The sequence below is a fragment of the Fukomys damarensis genome, unplaced genomic scaffold (assembly GCF_012274545.1).
Source record: "Fukomys damarensis isolate Sample0158 unplaced genomic scaffold, DMR_v1.0_HiC HiC_scaffold_1, whole genome shotgun sequence".
NCBI classification, from domain to species: Eukaryota; Metazoa; Chordata; class Mammalia; order Rodentia; family Bathyergidae; genus Fukomys; species Fukomys damarensis.
Window position 1 is genome coordinate 69,400,243 of NW_022900913.1, and position 17,882 is coordinate 69,418,124.

General features: G+C 37.2%; 1 protein-coding gene across 1 annotated transcript in view; it reads right to left on the minus strand.

Annotated features, from left to right (window-relative positions):
• Ptpn20 (protein tyrosine phosphatase non-receptor type 20) overlaps positions 1 to 17,532 on the minus strand; it is a 115,615-nt gene extending 98,083 nt beyond the window's left edge. The window contains 1 exon segment of the mRNA XM_019207285.1: positions 17,487 to 17,532. Within this exon segment, the coding sequence (XP_019062830.1) occupies positions 17,487 to 17,503 (17 nt within the window). The 5' untranslated portion in view covers positions 17,504 to 17,532.
• Between the last annotated feature and the right edge of the window lie 350 nt (positions 17,533 to 17,882).

Sequence of the window (17,882 nt, forward strand, 5' to 3'; positions counted from 1 at the left end):
ATCATTCCAGGGCTATCAAAGAACAAGCATCCCTGCAAAAGGTGAAAGAAATCATTGTACAAACTTTCACTATTTTTACTGTGAACTTGCACACAATGTGTCCCTACCTTTGACCACTTCTATAAAAATGTTTTAGGAAGTAATAATATTTCCTTAATATAAAATATACCTGCCTAACAAAATTTAACATTTTCTGCTTATGAGGAGAGGGAAAACAGACAAATGCCTCATAGTGTATAAACAATGGGCATATGTAAGTTAGGTTTAAAACGAAGGGGCCAATAAAAGATAATTAAATTAGGGCAGACTCAAAGTAAATCTGTTAAATACCATTATCCCTCCCACCTGAAACTCACACTCTGCTTCTACCATTCTTGTCTTGCCTATTTCCCAAAGACTCTGACTCTACACTAGCTCCTTTTAAGATATGAATCTTCTTAAAGCAATAACCTAAAACCAGAGTAAGCCACCTAAAGAAAAAAACTGTTATCTGAACTAGGGAAATGAAAAGTGAGAGAGTAAATTTCCCAACCTCACCCAAATTATATCCAAATACTCCTAACAACCAACCTTGTCCTTAATCATTCATCATCTAATATATAAAATAAAGTATTTAGAACAGGGTATTGCAATATGGATCTTTTTCAGATACAAAAAACTTTAAAGTCCATAAACCTTCACCTTAAAACACTGAGATCATTTGCTAGGGTTATAATAGTCTTCTTTGAACTGAGAACTAAAGTCAGCTCCTCTTAGAGACCCTAGCACAGACAGAAAAAGAAAAGGCATGCTCCTACTCCCTATCCTCATTTGAAATCCCCCTGTAAAAAGTAAACCAAACTTCTGGCTTTCTATATCACTTAATGCTTTGAGCTCTGGGTTTCTGCAGGCTTATAAAAAAAGAAGTTAAGTTCTCCATGCCAAAATTCATTCCTCCTTTCTACCTCATCTTTCCAACTTTTTCCTCCTCTGTGGTTCCCCACAGTCAGATATATAGTGAAAAATATGTTGAGGCCATGATGCCTGAGGCTTCACTTCTGGAAACAAGGTTCTTCCTAAATAATGGCAAATGATACTCAAGTTTGGGGTGAGGGATTGGATTATTAGGAATGACTTAAATTGCCCAGTGACTGACTCGGGGACAAAGAGAAGGAAAGGACAACAGATAGATGAAGAACAAGGTCAAGATCCTCAGTCCCATCATCTGAACCCACCACTCAACAACTCAGGATGGACATGGTTGCCTGGCCACTGCACTTTCTGTGTACTGAAATCAAAATTTGTCCTGTGTGATCACAGATCAGGACTGCGAAAAATCCTAGATCAATTCAGCAGGCTTTCAGTGACTACAATGTGTGAGTCACTGTTTGAGATGAAGATATAGAGAGGAATTATTTCAGCAGATGAAGAGAAAAGGCATTTGATAAAATCCAAATTCTATTCTTGACAAAAATCCTCAGAAAATTGGACTTCAATAGAACCTCCTCCATGTATTACAGAATATCTATCAAAAAATCTATAGGTAATTTAATGATGGGGAACTAGATATTTTCTTCTAAAATGAGTAGCAAGGCAAGGTTTCCTTCTCCCACCAACCCTATTTAAAATCATATTTAAAGTCCTGGATAATTTAATAAGATAAGGAAAGGAAAAGTATACTGATTGGTAAAGAAAAAATAAAATTGTCTGACCTCTCAGATAACATGACCACACATGTAAATAAAATATCCTGAAGAACAAACAACAATAAGAACTTCTGGAACTACTAACCAAAGCTGTAAGACACAAAATTCATATGCAAAAGTTAATTCCTTTCCTAATTATCACCAACGAGCAACTGGAACTGGAATTTAAAACACAATACTATTTATAGGGGCTTCCCTCAAAATGAGCTGTATAGTATAAATCTTTAAAAAATACATATATGACCTATCTGAGGATATCTATGAAATTCTGAGGAAAGACAGAAAAGATAAAAATAAAGGAAAAAACATTTCATGTTCATGGGCAGACTCAACACTGTTAGGATCTCAATTCTTCCTAATGTGTTTACATTTCCAATACAATTCCTATAAAAATCCTAGCAAATTATGTTTCAATATCAACAGACTAATTCTAAAGTTTATGTGCAAAGGAAAAAAATTTAAAACAGCTAACAAAATATTAAGGAAGAACAAAGCCATAAGACTATTAGTACAGGAAGTCAAGATTTACTGTAATGTTATGATAATCACTTATAAGTGGACATGGAACATTCACAAAGCTAGGCCATATTCTGGGCCTAAATGCAAATCATAAAAAAGTTTATACTGAAATATACATTTAAAAATAAAGTTAAAATAGAAAAAAAAAGTTAAAAATTTCTCAAATTTTTAGAAGTTAAATAATACATTTCTAAATAACTGAATTCATATAAGTGGCAAAGTCAATTATAAAATATTTTAAATTGAACAAAAGTGAAAAATACAAGATATCAAAATATGGGTACAGCTGAAACAGTGCTTGGAGGGAAATTTATAGTAGTAGATGTTTTTACTGGGAAAAAAAACAGAGCTCTCAAACTAATCATCTAAGTTTCTTCCTAAAAAAGTGTTAAAGAAGAAATTAAATCCAAAGCAATGGAAATAAAGAGCAAAAATAGATGAAATGGAAAAACAGAAAAATTATAAATAAAAATTGATGAAACCAAAGCAGGTCTTTGAAGAGATCAAGAAAAAATGATTATGCTCTGGACTAGCAAAGTCCAAAAGAACTTTGTGAGATGGTGGAACTATCCTATGGCTACCCTGTCCACTATGGTCACTACCTGAGTTTACTGAGCACTTAAAATGTAACTGAAGAACTCAATTTTTAACTTTAAATTGATTTATATTTAAATAGCCATGTGCAGCTAGGAATAACTGTATTGGACAGGGCAGCTATGTCAGACTAACAAAGAGCAGAAAAGAGGGATGGAAAGAATGCCAGGCAGAAAAGAGGGATGGAAGAAGAGATGGAGGAAGGAAGAGAGAGAGGAAAGGAGGAAGCAGGAGAGGAAAAGAGAAGACAATAAAATCAAAAATGAAATGAAAAAGGGGACTTCAATACATATCAATGTTAGCACCATTAAAAGGACAATAAGCAAGGATTATAAATAAATGCATGCCAAATTTGATAATAAAGATGAAAAGGACAAATTCCTTTAAATAATATTTGCCGAGGCTGAGTTCAATCTTTAGCACTGAAAAAAAAAAAAATTTACTTATAAAGAACTGAGTAGCATATAGAACCTAAAAAGTCATCAATAGAAGAAATTGAGGCCACAGTAAAAACTCAACATACAGAAATTCTTTGTTGAGCTTTTTTCCTGTTGAATTCTACCAAAGTTTTAAGGAAAAATAACAATATGCAAAATGTTAAAAACTGACTGTCTATATGCAGAAAACTGAATATAAACTGATGTATCATACCATTATTAAACTAAAATCAAAAGATCTAAATATTAAAACAAAATGCTTAATCTGCTGAAAGATGAAATATGTAAAACACTTGAAGATACAGGGGAAAGGAAGGACTTTTCCAATAGAACCAACAGCACAAGAAATAATACCAAGAATCAACAAATGGGATCATACTGTGTCAAATTAAAAGGCACACAACACAGGGAACAACCAATAGTGTGAAGAGACAATCTACAAAGTGGGAAAAAAAATCACCAGCTCTTCCTAGACAGAGGATTAATACCGAAATATATTAAGAAAAAAAAAAAGAACACCCAAAGTAAAAGTCCCAGTCAAACATCAGCAACTAAAATGAACAGACATTTCTCAGAAGAAGAACAGTCAATACATAAAAAAATTTTCAACATTGCTGGCCATCAGAGAGATGCAAATTAAAACAACATTAAGATAGCCAAGGGTGGTGGCACACGCCTGTAATCCCAGCACCTCAGGAAGCTGAGGCAGGAGGATCACTATGAGTTTGAGACCAGCCTGGACTACATAGTGAGTTCCAGGTCAGTCTCAACTACATAGTGAGACCCTGTCTCAAAAAAACTGAAAAAAAAAAATCAAGATCACACCTCATTCCAGAAAGAATGGCTGTCATCAATAAATCAAATAACAAATAATGGTGAGGCTTCAGGGGTTAAACAAACAAACAAAAAACTCCTACTTTGTGAGAATGTAAACTTGTAAAACTATTATGGAAATCAGTATGGAGATTCCTCAAAAACTAAACTAGAAATACCATCTGGCCCAGCTATTTCCCTTCTAGGTATTTTCCCAAAAGAGTTAAAGATATCATATTACATAATACATACATACCCATGTTGATAGCAGCACAATTCATAATAGCTAAATCTTTGAAGTGGCCTATATGTCCATCAACAGATGAACAGATAAAGAAAATGGTGTTTATATACAATGGAGTACTACTCTGCCATAAAGGATAAACCTGAGTCATTTGCAGGAAAATGGTTGCACTTTGACACTATAATAAGTAAAATAAATCAGACACATAAGCTTAAACATCACATGGTTTCTCTTAGATGAGAACCCTAAAATACAAACAGCAAAATAAAAGATAACTGGAAGGAGGGAGATATATTTTGTTCAAATGGGAAGGCGATCAAGAGATCCAGGGATGGGGGATGGAGGAAAGGGGATGAAAAAAAAAAGAATTGAGATGTGCTATGTACACGTACCAACTCCACACAAGGAATGTGATCATTATGTAATATAAATATGTACTAACAAAAACTGAAAAACAACTCTGGATTGGGAGAAAATAAAAACTGTCATACACACCTAGAAACAGATTACTTCAGTTATAGTTCAGTTATACACAAAATAGACTTTAAGAAAACATTGTTCCAGAAAATTGAAGAGGGAACACCTCCCAACTATGAAACTACAATAACCTTGATACCAACATTAAAGCTATTACAGATCAGTACCTTTTATGAAAAAATCGTTATAAATACATATTCAAAAATATCAACAAAATATGAACAAATACGATTAATATACATCTCCACTTACTCAGTTTTCTTTAATTTCTCTCAAATATTTTGTTTTTTGGTGTTCAAATATTGCTGAGCTTCATTAGCCCCATCCCTAAGATTTTTGTATTTTTCATGCAATTGTAAATGATATTTTAAAATTTTTAATTCCCAGTGGTTCACTGCCAGTATTGAGAAGTGGAACTAGATTTTATATATTGGCCATCCTGAATCTTTAAGTTGCTTATTTCTACTATCTTTTTTGTAGATTCCTTGGATTTCCTATAAAACAATCATGTTATCTGTATAAATACCATATAGTTTCTCCAGTATGAAAAACTAAAAGTGCAAATAAGGATCAAAATGTATAATTAACATTGTGTAATAGAGGGGGCTGGGGATTTCACACACACATAATGTAATAGGAAGAAAAGGTCTAAACATGTAGGGGAAGTGGGAGGGGTAGGGGAAAGGTAAGAAGGGAAAAGAAAAAATATGAGAAAAGGAAAAAATGGAAACAAAATCTTTGTAAATAGGGAAGGGTACAGGGGTTTGAGGGAGGGCAGGGGAATGGGGAAAAAAATAAGAACCAAGATACATCATGTAAGGGTATAAGATTCCAGTGATGAATGTATCTGTATTGTATACCTAAAATGTACCAATAAACTTAATGAGCAAAAAAAATAATGTTGTCTGTTAACAGAGACAATTTTATGTCTTGCTTTTTAATCTGCATACCTTTATGCCTTTTTCTTCCTTTATTTTACTATCTAGCACCTTATAATAAATAGAAATGAAGTGAAATATCCAGACAACATGGTATTGTTCCAAGACATACATCTCAACAGAAAAGAATAGTGAGACCAGCAATAACTCAAACATAAGGACAAATGATTTTGGTGAAAGATGTCAAGATAATACAGTGTGGACCAGACAGTACTTTCAAAACGTAGTGTTGGAAAAAGTAGACATTCAGATGCAAAATTATTAATTTCACCCTATACCCATACTATGCACCAAATTAACTCCAAACAGATCATAGATGCAAATGCAAAACCTAAACCTATACTCTTCAGCATGGAGCAATAGAGGAACAACGAAACCATGCAAGACCCTCTGGTAGGCCCACCCCTTCGGCCCAGTGCAGCAGAGGAGCCCAGCCACATAGGTACCAACACAGCAGTGTCCATGCCGCCCTCAACCCCTCATGAACAAGAGAAAAAAGGCCTCACTGAGGCTCCTAGATGAAAACTGAAGGCCACTGGAAAAGTGAAGAAAATCTTTGCGATAAAGGCACATCACCACAACCATAGTTGGTAAATCAGAGGGACCATCACCTCACATCGGAACCTGGCCTAACTTCAAGGGAAAGACAGCTGGAACCTGCAATAGAAGCTTGCAGAGTTCTTCAAGGTCAGAGATCTCAACTTGGGACTTGTAGTCAGAAATCAGCCTGAACCTCAGAGGACAGTTGCTGGCTTGCTAAGACTAATTAACTCAGATCTGCACACTCCTGCCCACACTGTCTATTGTGTTAACAGAGGCATACCCTGAAGGAAGCCCTCTACTTCTATTTGTATTTTTTATTTTCAAAGTAATAATTTTCTCTTATCTTTAAAAAATCTTTATCTTTTCTTTTCTCAAAAAAAAATTTATCTTCTTCTTATCTTCTTTTCTCTCCCCCACCCTGATCTTCATTTCTCTCCCTTTTTGTATGTGTTCCTATCCTAATTTGAATTGTTTTGTCTTCTTTTTTTTCCTTCTCTCAACTGCCATTAGTTTTAAAAGAAAGTGATTATAGTCTCTAGCCTCCCTATTGCTATTAGTTTGTTCTGTTCTTCTGTATATTTTGTCCTGTATTCTCCTCTTCTCTTCAACAGCTTCCTAGAGTTTGTGTGATCTTCCTGTGTCCTCCGACCTCACTTCTAACCTTTCTCTATCCTATCTATCTTTCCCTCTCTCCCCAACTCCTTCTAAATCCCCAACCTGAAGGGTAAAGTTGCTATATTGAAGTGTTTATTCACTATAAACATATTTTGGGCTGGTCCTCAGTTTTGATTTCATTCACACAGTTAAAGGCGATAGATTAATAACTACCTCAAATTGTCATTTTCTAAGCTGTGCTTGATGCTATTGTGTTGCTGACTGTATCACTTGGGCTAAGGTGCTGTGATTGATCTAATCAGTTGTCCTTCCTGATATAATAACAATGAGACTGCCTCAGACTCATTAGAGACTCAAAACCTAAAGGGCAGCTATATCTGGAAGATCAAAGTATTAACCCAGGAATTAAAGTAAGGACAGCCCCAAAAACAAAAACAGAAATGAGAAAACATTTAAATAAGGCACAAACACAGACTTCCACCTCACCAAAGGTAAACTCTGGGGGAAATGAGGTGGAAAAGTCTGACAGTCAACCACCTGGACACCTTGAACCAATAGCACAGGAAGTAACAAAACAGACAAATGAGGCTCTAGAAAAATTCAAGAGAGAAATAATTTCCCAGACAACCACAGAGATGGTGAGAAGAATGAAAGACATGATTAAAGACACTAGAACAGAAACAGACAAAAAAATAGATGCGCTCAGGATCATGATGGAAACCATGATTGCTCAGCATAGGAAAGAAATGGACCCATAAAACAGATTCAAACAGATATCCAGGAGGTTAAAAACTCTGTAGAAAGCATTCGCAGCAGAATGAATGAATATGAAGATAAAATTTCAGATACAGAAGACAGGATTGCAGTCAGTGACCATGAAAAGAATTCTCTTAAAAACAGTACAAGGGATCATGAGAAATCAATCCAACAACTCTTAGATGACGCAAAGAAGAATAGTATAGTACTGATAGGAATCCATGAAGTAGCAGGAGAAAGTAAAAATGACATTAAAAAAAAACTGTTCAGAGTTAACGACAGAAAACTTCCTAAACGGGAAAAATTTGACATACAGATAAGTGAGGCATTACAGGACTCCAAATAGCCATGATCAAAAAAATCTACACCTAGACATAATAATCAAGATTCTGGAAATGCAACAGAAGAACAAAATATTACAAGCAGTTAGAGAAAAGAAACCACTCACATGCAAAGAAAAACTCACCAGAATCACAATGGACTTTTCGACACAAAACCTCAAATCAAGAACAGCCTGGAGTGAGGTATTTCAAGTTGTAAAAGAAAACAACCTCCAACCTAGACTGATGTAGCCTGCAAAACTATCTTTGAAAATTGATGGGGAACTAAGATACTTCCACGACAAAGAACACCTGAGAAATTTCATGAACACCAAAGTTTCACTCCAAACACTTCTAAACAATATCCTGGAAAAAGAAAATAAAGACCACAATTCTGTAAGGGCCAACAGAGCAAATATACCAGGGAAGGCAAGAAATTAAAGAGAGATAAGGAAAACTAAAAAATAAAAGAACTAATAACAGGAAAATAACATGACAATGAAAAGTCAATATATAACAGTTATAACTATCAATGTTAATGGCCTCAGTTCACCAATCAAAAGAAATAGGCTGGCAGAATGGATTAAGAAGCAAAATTCTGCTGTAAGAAGCAAAATAAATAGGCTAGTAGAATGGATTAAGAAGCAAAATATGCTGTATATAAGAAACCCACTTAATCCACAAAGAAATTCACAGACTGAGAGTAAAAGAATTGAAAACAGTTCTCCATGTGACAAGAGTCTGGACAAAAGTGGGGGTAGCTACCTTATTTGCAGACAGAATAGATTTCAAACCAAAACCAATTAAGACAAAGGCCACTACATCCTTATAAAGGGAACAATGGAAGAGGAAGAAATGACAATCATAAATATATGTGCACTGAATACTAATGCCCCCAACTATACAAAACAAATATTAATGGATATGAAAACCAAATAAGCACTAATACAATTGTAGTGGGGGACCTCAATCAATACTCCACTAACACAAATAGATAGATCATTTAGACCAAAAAAATCAACAATGAAATACTACAATTGAGCCAAGCTTTTGAACAAATGGACTTAGTAGATGTCTACAGAGTGTTCCACCCCACAAAATCAGAATATACTTTCTTTTTGGCTGCACAGGGTTATTCTCCATAATAGAGAGCATGCTAGCTCACAAAACCTGCTTAAGTAAATGCAAAGGAATTGAAGTTATCCCCTGTATATTATCAGAACACAGTGCAATTAAACTGGAGATCAATAGCATAAGAAACTGCAAGAACTTCACAAACACATGGAAATTAAATAATACCCTGCTGAACCGCCACTGGGTCACAGAGGAAATTAAAGAAGAAATTAGACAGTTTTACAATTAAATGATAATACCAATACAATATACAGGAATCTATGGGACATAAAGAAAGCATTTCTATGAGGGAAATTTATAGCAGTAAATGCCCATACTAGGAAAACAGCGAGCTCAAATAAACAACCTAATGGGGACTCTTAAGCTAATAGAAAAACAAAAGCAAGACAAACCACAACCTCATACAAGGGAGGAAATTATGAAGATCAGAGCAGAAATTAATGCAATGGAAACTAAGAGAATGATACAAAAAAAATCAATGAATTGAAGAGTTAGTTTTTTGAAAGAATAAATGAAATTGATAAACTCTTGGCCAAACTTACCAAAAACAGGCAAGAAAAGGCTCAAACTAATGCAATTAGGAATGAAAAAGGTGAAGTCATGACAGACCCACCAGAAATCCAGAAGATCATCAATAGCTACTTCAAGAACCAGTTCTCTAATAAAATAGAAAACACAGAAATGGATAGATTCCTAAATAAACATTAACTTCCAAAGAAGAACGAAGAAGATATGAAAAGTCTAAACACCCCTATTACATTCAGTGAAATTGAAAATGCAATTAAAACATTACCAACAAAGAAAAGCCCAGATCCTGATGGCTTCACTGCTGAATTCTACAAGACATTTAAAGAAGAAGTTGCCACTACTGTTTAAACTCATCAATGAAATTGAAAGGGAAAAAATACTTCCAAATTCATTCCTGGAAGCAATTATTACTTTGGTTCCAAAACCAGAGAAAGACCCAACCAAAAAAGAAAAGTACAAGCTGGGTGTGGGGGCGCACACCTATAATCCCAGCACTCAGGAGGCTGAGACAGGAGGATCGCTGTTGAATTCGAGATCAGCCTGGGCTACACAGTGAATTCCAGATCAGTCTTAACTATATAGTGAGACCCTTTCTAGGAAAAAAAAAAGAGAGAGAGAGAGAGAGAGAAAGAACTACAGGCCAATCTCCCTAATGAACATAGATGCAAAAATCCTCAAAATGATACTGGCAAACAGAATACAGAAGATCATCAAGAAGATCATACACCCTGATCGAGTGGGATTTATCCCAGGGATGCAAGGATGGTTCAACAAACATAAATCGATAAATGTAATACACTATATTAGCAGAGTCAAGGACAAAAACCATATGATCATCTCAATAGATGCAGAAAAAGCATTTGTCAAAATTCAACAACCATTAATGATAAAACCCTATAGAAAATTGGAATAGATGGTATTTATTTCAACCTGAAGAGGGCTATCTATGAAAAACTAACAGCCAATATCATACTAAATGGTCAAAAACTGAAAATATTCATGCTATAATCAGGAACAAGACAAAGATTTCCATTATCACCACTCCTGTTCAATATAGTTCTAGAAACATTAGCCACAGCAATTAGACAAAAGAAAGAAACAAAAGGAATAAAGACAGGAAAAGAAGAAGTTAAACTGTCATTATTTGCTGATAATATGATACTCTACATAGAAGACCCAAAAAACTCTGCCAAAAGATTTCTAGACTTAATTGACATATTCAGTAGAATAGCTGAATACAAGGTCAACACTCAAAAATCAATAGCTTTCTTGTACAAAAATAACAGATTCACTGAGAGAGAAATTAGGGAAACAATTCCTTTCATAATAGCACCCAAAAAAATGAAATATCTAGGAATCAATCTAATGAAGGAGACAAAAGACCTTTACACTGAAAACTACAGTACTCTAAAAAAAGAGATAGAAGAGGATATTAAAAAAATGGAAAGACATCCTTGCTACTGGGTAGGAAGAATCAACATAGTGAAAATGGCCATACTACCAAAACTGCTATACAGATTCAATGCAAAACTGGATTTCAACCTGCCAAAGATTAAAACTAGACCCTTATCTTTCACCATGCACTAAACTAAAATCCAAGTGGATTAAAGATCTAAATATCAAAACAGAAACACTAAACTTACTGGAAAATAAATTAGGTAGAACTCTCTAAGACATTGGCATGGGAAAAGGCTTTATGAACAAATCCTCAACAGCACGAAAACTTGCACAAAGTATCAACAACTGGGATCTCATTATTTTAAAAAGTTTTTGCAGTGCAAGAGAAACCACCAGTAGAACTAAGAGACAACCTAAAATATGGGACAAAAATTTTACCAGCTATTCCTCAGACAAAGGACTAATATCTAAAATATATAAAGAAATCAAAGAAATCAGACCCCCCCCAAATACAAAGACCTGATTTTAAAATAGGCATCTGAAGTGAAGAGACATTTCTCAGACAAAGATATAAAAGCAGCAACTAAATATATGAAAAAATGTTCAACATCACTGGTCATTCAACAGATGCTGATGAAAACAACACTGAGATTCCACCTTTCCCCAGAAAGAATGGCTCCTATCAAGAAATCAACCAATAACAAATGCTGGTAGGACTATGGGGAGAAAGGAACGCTTCTCCATTGCTGGTTGGAATGCAGACTGGTGCAACCACTGTGGAAATCAATATGGAGATACCGCAAAGAGCTGGCACTAGAGGTTCCATTTGACCCAGCCATCCCTCTGCTGGGTATCTTTCCAAAAGAATGAAAAAAATCATACCACAGTGCTATATGCCCATGTTTATAGCGGCACAGTTTGTAATAGCTAAAACTTGGAAACAACCCAAATGCCCATCAACTGGAGACTAGATAAAGATGTGTTTTTTCTATAAAACAGAATACTACTACTCAGCCATAGAAAAATGAGGAACTAGAGACATTTATAGCTAAATGGATGCATACTGAGTCCATACTCTTAAGTGAAATAAATAGGACACACTTGAGTTTCTCTGGTGAAAAACTAAAAGTATAAATAAGGTTCAAATGGTATAACTGATAATGTAAAATAGGAAGAAAAATAGCTAAAGGGGAAGTGGAAAGGGGAGGAGAAAGGAAATAAGGGGAAAAATGTGAAAAAAGGAAAAAATGGAAATAAAATCTTTGTAAATAGGGAAGGGTGAAGGGGGTGAAGGGAAGACAGGAGTATGGGGAAAAAATAAGAACCAAGACATATCATGTAGAGGTACAAGATCCCAATGATAAATGTAACTATATTGTTTGCTTTAAATGTACCAAAAAAACTTAACAGGAAAAAAAAAACTAAACGTATAAAAATTCTAGATGAAAACTGAGGCACAACCTTTGTGGCACTGGATTAGGCAAAGATTTTTTTTAGTATACTAACAGTATAAACCACAAAAGCAAAAACTAGACTTTATTAAAAAAATTGCTCTTCAAAAGAACATCTTTAACAGGACTTGTATCCTGTATTTTTATAAACACAACTTTTTTAAAAGGACAATTCAATTTTCAAACACTGAACAAAATAATTGAGCAGACACATCACCAAAGAAATATAGATGGCAAACAAATACAGAAGATGCCAACACAAGTTGCCAACACAAGTTGCCAACACAAAAATGCAAATAAATAAAAACTATGATATACTACTACTTATTCATTAAAACAGCTAAAATCAAACACACAACAACAAATAAAATAGTTCTGCTGACAACATGAAGCAAGTAGAATCCTTGTGCTTTGCTATTGGGATTACTACTCAATCTGGCTTTATCTTCCTTAAAAGCACTTTTTCTTACCTAAAAGTTTGTTTTTGTATGTAAATCCATATATGTATGCTCCTATGCTTATTATCTATCTCCTCCAACATAAGCACTATGAAGCTGTGACTTAAGTCTGTCTTGTCACCATTCTACTGTGTCACCCAGCACCAAGAAGAATGTCTGGCACAAAGCGGTCAAGCAGTATATATTCATTAAAAGGCAAGGAGGTGTGGAAAGAAAGGACACTAATTATAAGTGAATGTATGGAGGAAGGAACTAGGGCAGTCTGTAGAGGGATAACATGCTGGTGTGAATGAAAACTGATAATAGTATGAAGCTGTATGGTGTGGAGCACAATTTGCAGTTTCATCTATACATCAGAAATAGATGGAAACCTCTGCAAAATTCCAATTTGAAACCACACCAGACCAATAAAACCAGAATCTCTGAAGATAGGACCTCAGCCTGGGTCATCTGTAAAATTCCTCATGTATACTGATCACAAAACTCAACACCCACAACTTGAAGAGGTTTAATCTGGATTATGGTTCTGAAGATTCAGTCCATGGTTGACTGACTCCAAGGCAGGAGCATCATGGCCCAAAGGGTATGTGGAGCAAAGCTGCTTAGTACATGGCAGCCAGAAAATAGATCAAGGAAACAAAGCCAAAGAGGAAGGGCTAGTAACCAGATATACATCCTAAAAACTCACCTCTGTGACTCACCTAGACATACCTAGAAATGTACTATACTAATCTCCTGGGCAGCTCCCAAGTCAATCAAGTTGACACAAGTTTAACCATTATTTTCCACCCCTTATCAAAATGATATCCAAACACGTCTCCTTAAACCATACTTAATCCCCAAATATTTTAAAAGGTTATAATTCCACCTAACATAATGTAACTAACCTACAAACAACTGAAAAGCACTAATCCCTTCCCCCAAAGTCTCAACAGCTCCAGCATTCCAGTTCAAATGCAACTCAAAGTCATCTCTGACACTCAACACGTTCTCTTAGCCGTGATCTCTGTAAAATTTAAAAAGCAAGTAACTTAATCCCAAAATACAATGGTACAGGGTAAACATTCCCATTCCAAGGAGGAATATGGGGATTGTTATGGCTTGTATTTAGATTTCCCCCAAAAGCCTCATATGGTCATAGGTGGGGCTTTTCAGAGGTGGCTGGATGTAGGATGTGTGATACTGGGATCAAGGATGTGATGCTGGGATTGATTCAGGGTGCAATGCTAGGATTAATGGTGGTCTGCCCTGAGTGTGACTATTACCTGCCCTAAGGGTGGGTAACCTGGATAAGCTATAAGGGACAAAAAGAGATCTTCTGTTGTCACCTGCTGCTTGTCACTTTTGCTGCCTTCTGCATGCGATAAACTGTTCCTTCTCTGTGATGTCCCTCTGCCATGCCACCTGCCTTGGAGCCAGCCAACTGTGAAATGAAACCTCTACAAACTGTGAGCCAAAATAAACCTTTCCTCCTTTAACCTTAAGATGTCAGGTATTTTGTCTCAGCAATGAGAAAAAGTAACTAAGTGATAGAAAAGAACTGGACCAAAACCTAGCAAGGCTAACATTATGTCCTGTAGCTCCATATCTGGCATCCAGGGCACATAGTGGCAAAATATAAGTTCCAGGGGGTTTAGGAAGCCCCACACCTATGGTCTTGTTGGTTATAGCACACATGGCTCTCTCTAGCCCACATCTCCAAATTTTTCTAAATTCTTCCTGCAAACCAGTTAGATTTCTGAAACATGTGGTCAGGTATAGTCACAGCAACAATCCCACTTCTCTGGTACAAATTTTCTGTATTGGTCAGCTTTTCATTGCTGGGGCACAATATTTGACACCCACAGCTTAAAGGAATAGAGGTTTAATTTGGTTTATGGTTTCTGGCATTTCAGCTCATGGTTGATTGGCTCCAAGGCAGGAATATCACAGAAAAAGGGTGTGGTGAAACAAAGCTGCTTAGTTCATGGTGTGGTGGCCAGGAATTAAAGAAGCAGGACACCATCAGAGAAGAAGCAGCCAAGGACAAGCTATAAACCTCAAGGTACACCTCCATGATCCACAGAAATACATTCAGAAGTGTGCTTTCCTAAGTCTCTAAGCAGCTTCCAAGACAATCAAGTTGACAAGCTTAACCATCACAGCAGGTGATCCCAGTTGTAAAGTCCAATTTGAGAATCAATGAGGAAATGGAACCTAGGCTTTGAAACTGTACAGTATGTATGTGAGCATAAAACATGTGCAAGTTATTTAACCTTACTTTGCTCAAAATTCTTACCAACACAATGGGAATAATACGTACTTTCCAAGGTTGCTGTAAAAACTAAGATTATATACAGACCACTTAGTAAATGTTGATTCTCTTCTCCAAAGTAAACCTGATCAAATCTTCACTGCTAAGTGTGAGAAATGCTAATCCAATCCTCCATTCACATCTTTTCTTGTTACCTAATTATTAGATTGAATACTTGCAATGGAGAAGTTCAGAAATGATATTTTTTTTCCACTTTCTTCATGATAAAACGCTGCCTAAAGCTATGTCCATTTTAAATGCAAGAGTAATTAAATCATGGTGGGAAATCTAGCTCATCTATGTCATGACTCTGAAACCTGGCTACACATAGGAATCACCTGCAAAACTTTTAAAAATGCAATATCCAAACTTCATACAAGCCAACTAAATTTAAAACCATGGAGTGACCCTAGAACATCAGAATTTAAAGAAAAAACGGATTGAAAATTCAAAAACAGAGTCAGTGAAAGCTAAAAAGCAATGATTTGCACTAATGATATTCCACACAAACTGCATGTCTGAGTCACTAGGGAGGTCTTAAAAAATAGACTGATTCCAGAACCCTACCAGGGTATATTGACTCAGAATCTGTAGAAGTGGAGCCCATCATTCTGTAAGACTTCATAAACTCCCCTCTGCTGATTCTAATGCAAAGTCACTAGGGAACCACTACTTTATATCAAGCATTTACTCTCCCTGTTGTGTACTAGCAAAGATTGTTTTGAACTTTTATTGGTCTCAAATGCCAAGCCTGCCTACTTGCTTCTAATCAATAACTGACAGAATTCATCATAGTAACTCCAAAGATTTTATTGATCTTTTGGGATGTTTCATTTACAGCCCAATCACCCACATCATCTACCACATATTGTACCCAGCTCTGGCTATGTAGTTCATTGAACCTTTAACAGTCTCTCCAATAGGGTGCTGCTCTGGGAACAATGAGATGGAATCACATCACTCCCCAAGCTTTGTGTCCCTGCTTTAAGTGGCAGGCAATGTCAGGACAAATGAAATGAACACCATCAGTCCAGCAATTCTGAATGAAATCTAAATTTTTCTTTATACCTAGAAGCAAACTGTTATCTGTTTGCTTCCCTCAGAGAGATAGTAAGAGAAAGTAAAAGTGACCCCTAAGATAGAAGTGAGACAGTTCCTTACAATCTTAAAACTCTACCTAGACACAAGAGCAACAACTTTGGAGAAATATTTGGATGGAATCAGTCAATTAGTACACATACTGCCATTGTGCCAACATATTAAATATATTAACTCATGCAATGTTCACAATATTCCTATCAGGCAGGTACTACTATTATGCTTATGAATAAAGAAACAAAGGAAAACAGAAGTTAAATGCTTGGACCAAAGACTCACAACCAGTAAGTGGCAGTTTTTGAATCGAGGCAACCTGGCTTTGGAGTAAAACATCTTTTCTTTCTTTTCTTTTGTTTTTTGAGACAGCGTCTTATTATGTTATCCAGGCTGATCTCAAACTCATGCTCCTCCTGCCTCATTCTCTGAACAGCTGGAATTATGGGCATGCATCACCCAGCCCTAATCCATGTAAATACTCCATTACCATATAGATGGGTGATGGCCAAGCCATTTAACAACTACAACCACAACAACAAAGTTAAAAGTCCACAGTAGAAGTAGAAACTACAAATCAGATCCTGTGTATCTTGGCAAGTCACTTAACCTTTCTGAGTACTTTTGTACCTGATAAACAGACATGGTAATATCTGAGAGGGGAGTAATGTGAGGAAGGCTGACGACAGTGTGTCTTTTCCCGTGACGAATTTCCTGTATTTAAACATTCTCAGTATTTTTGATCACCCCACATATGTTGGGGGGGGCACTAGGCATCTGAACCCTAACAACGAAAACATCAGTATAGGTTCCAAGGCTTCGGAAAGGAAGCCCAGGCCTGGCCATGCGTCTTCCTGGAGCCAGAGCATCCCGGCTGGAACATCCCTCCCCAACAGGGGACGATCTTGTTGCCCCCTCCCCGGAGGCCCCAGCCTCTGGCGCGGGCCTGGCACCCATGGAGAAACCTGTGGACTCGGTTCTCCCTGCACTCAGGCCAGGCCCGGGTGGGGTCCGGACCCGACTCAATGCCCAGGGTGGCTTCTTCCCCGTGGTCCTCGACCAAGGCCGGCAGCGTCCCCACCACAGGGCCGCGGCGCCCCCATGCCAGCTACTGCGGGACAGCAAGGCCCCCGGGCGCCCCACGCCGCTGTCTCCCCACCACCTCCCTAGCTGGGCCTCTTGGGGCCTCACCTGCCCACCTGTCCCATCTGTGCTCATCTGCCCTAACCCTCGCCCGTCCTCACCTGTCCTCGCCCGCCGTATTCCCCGCTCCAATCGTCTCGCCGGTTGCGTGCGCGCCACAGCTTCACCCAGTCCAATCCCAGCGGAGCCCACGAGCCTGCGCAGTGGGGCATCACCCGCTAAGCAGCGCCGCCCCTCGGCAGTCTTCCACACTGCAAGACCTGTGTTGCCCTTGACTGGGACAGGCTCACAATAGCAGACGCTCTGTGTCTGAGCCATCTCCAACTCCTGAGTCAGTGAGAACTGGTTCTTTAGAGGTAGTGGCCTAAACTGCCTGTTGAGTTCATGAGGGGCTTGGGCGGGAGTCAGAGCAGACAGACTGTTGCCCACGGAGTCATCAACCAG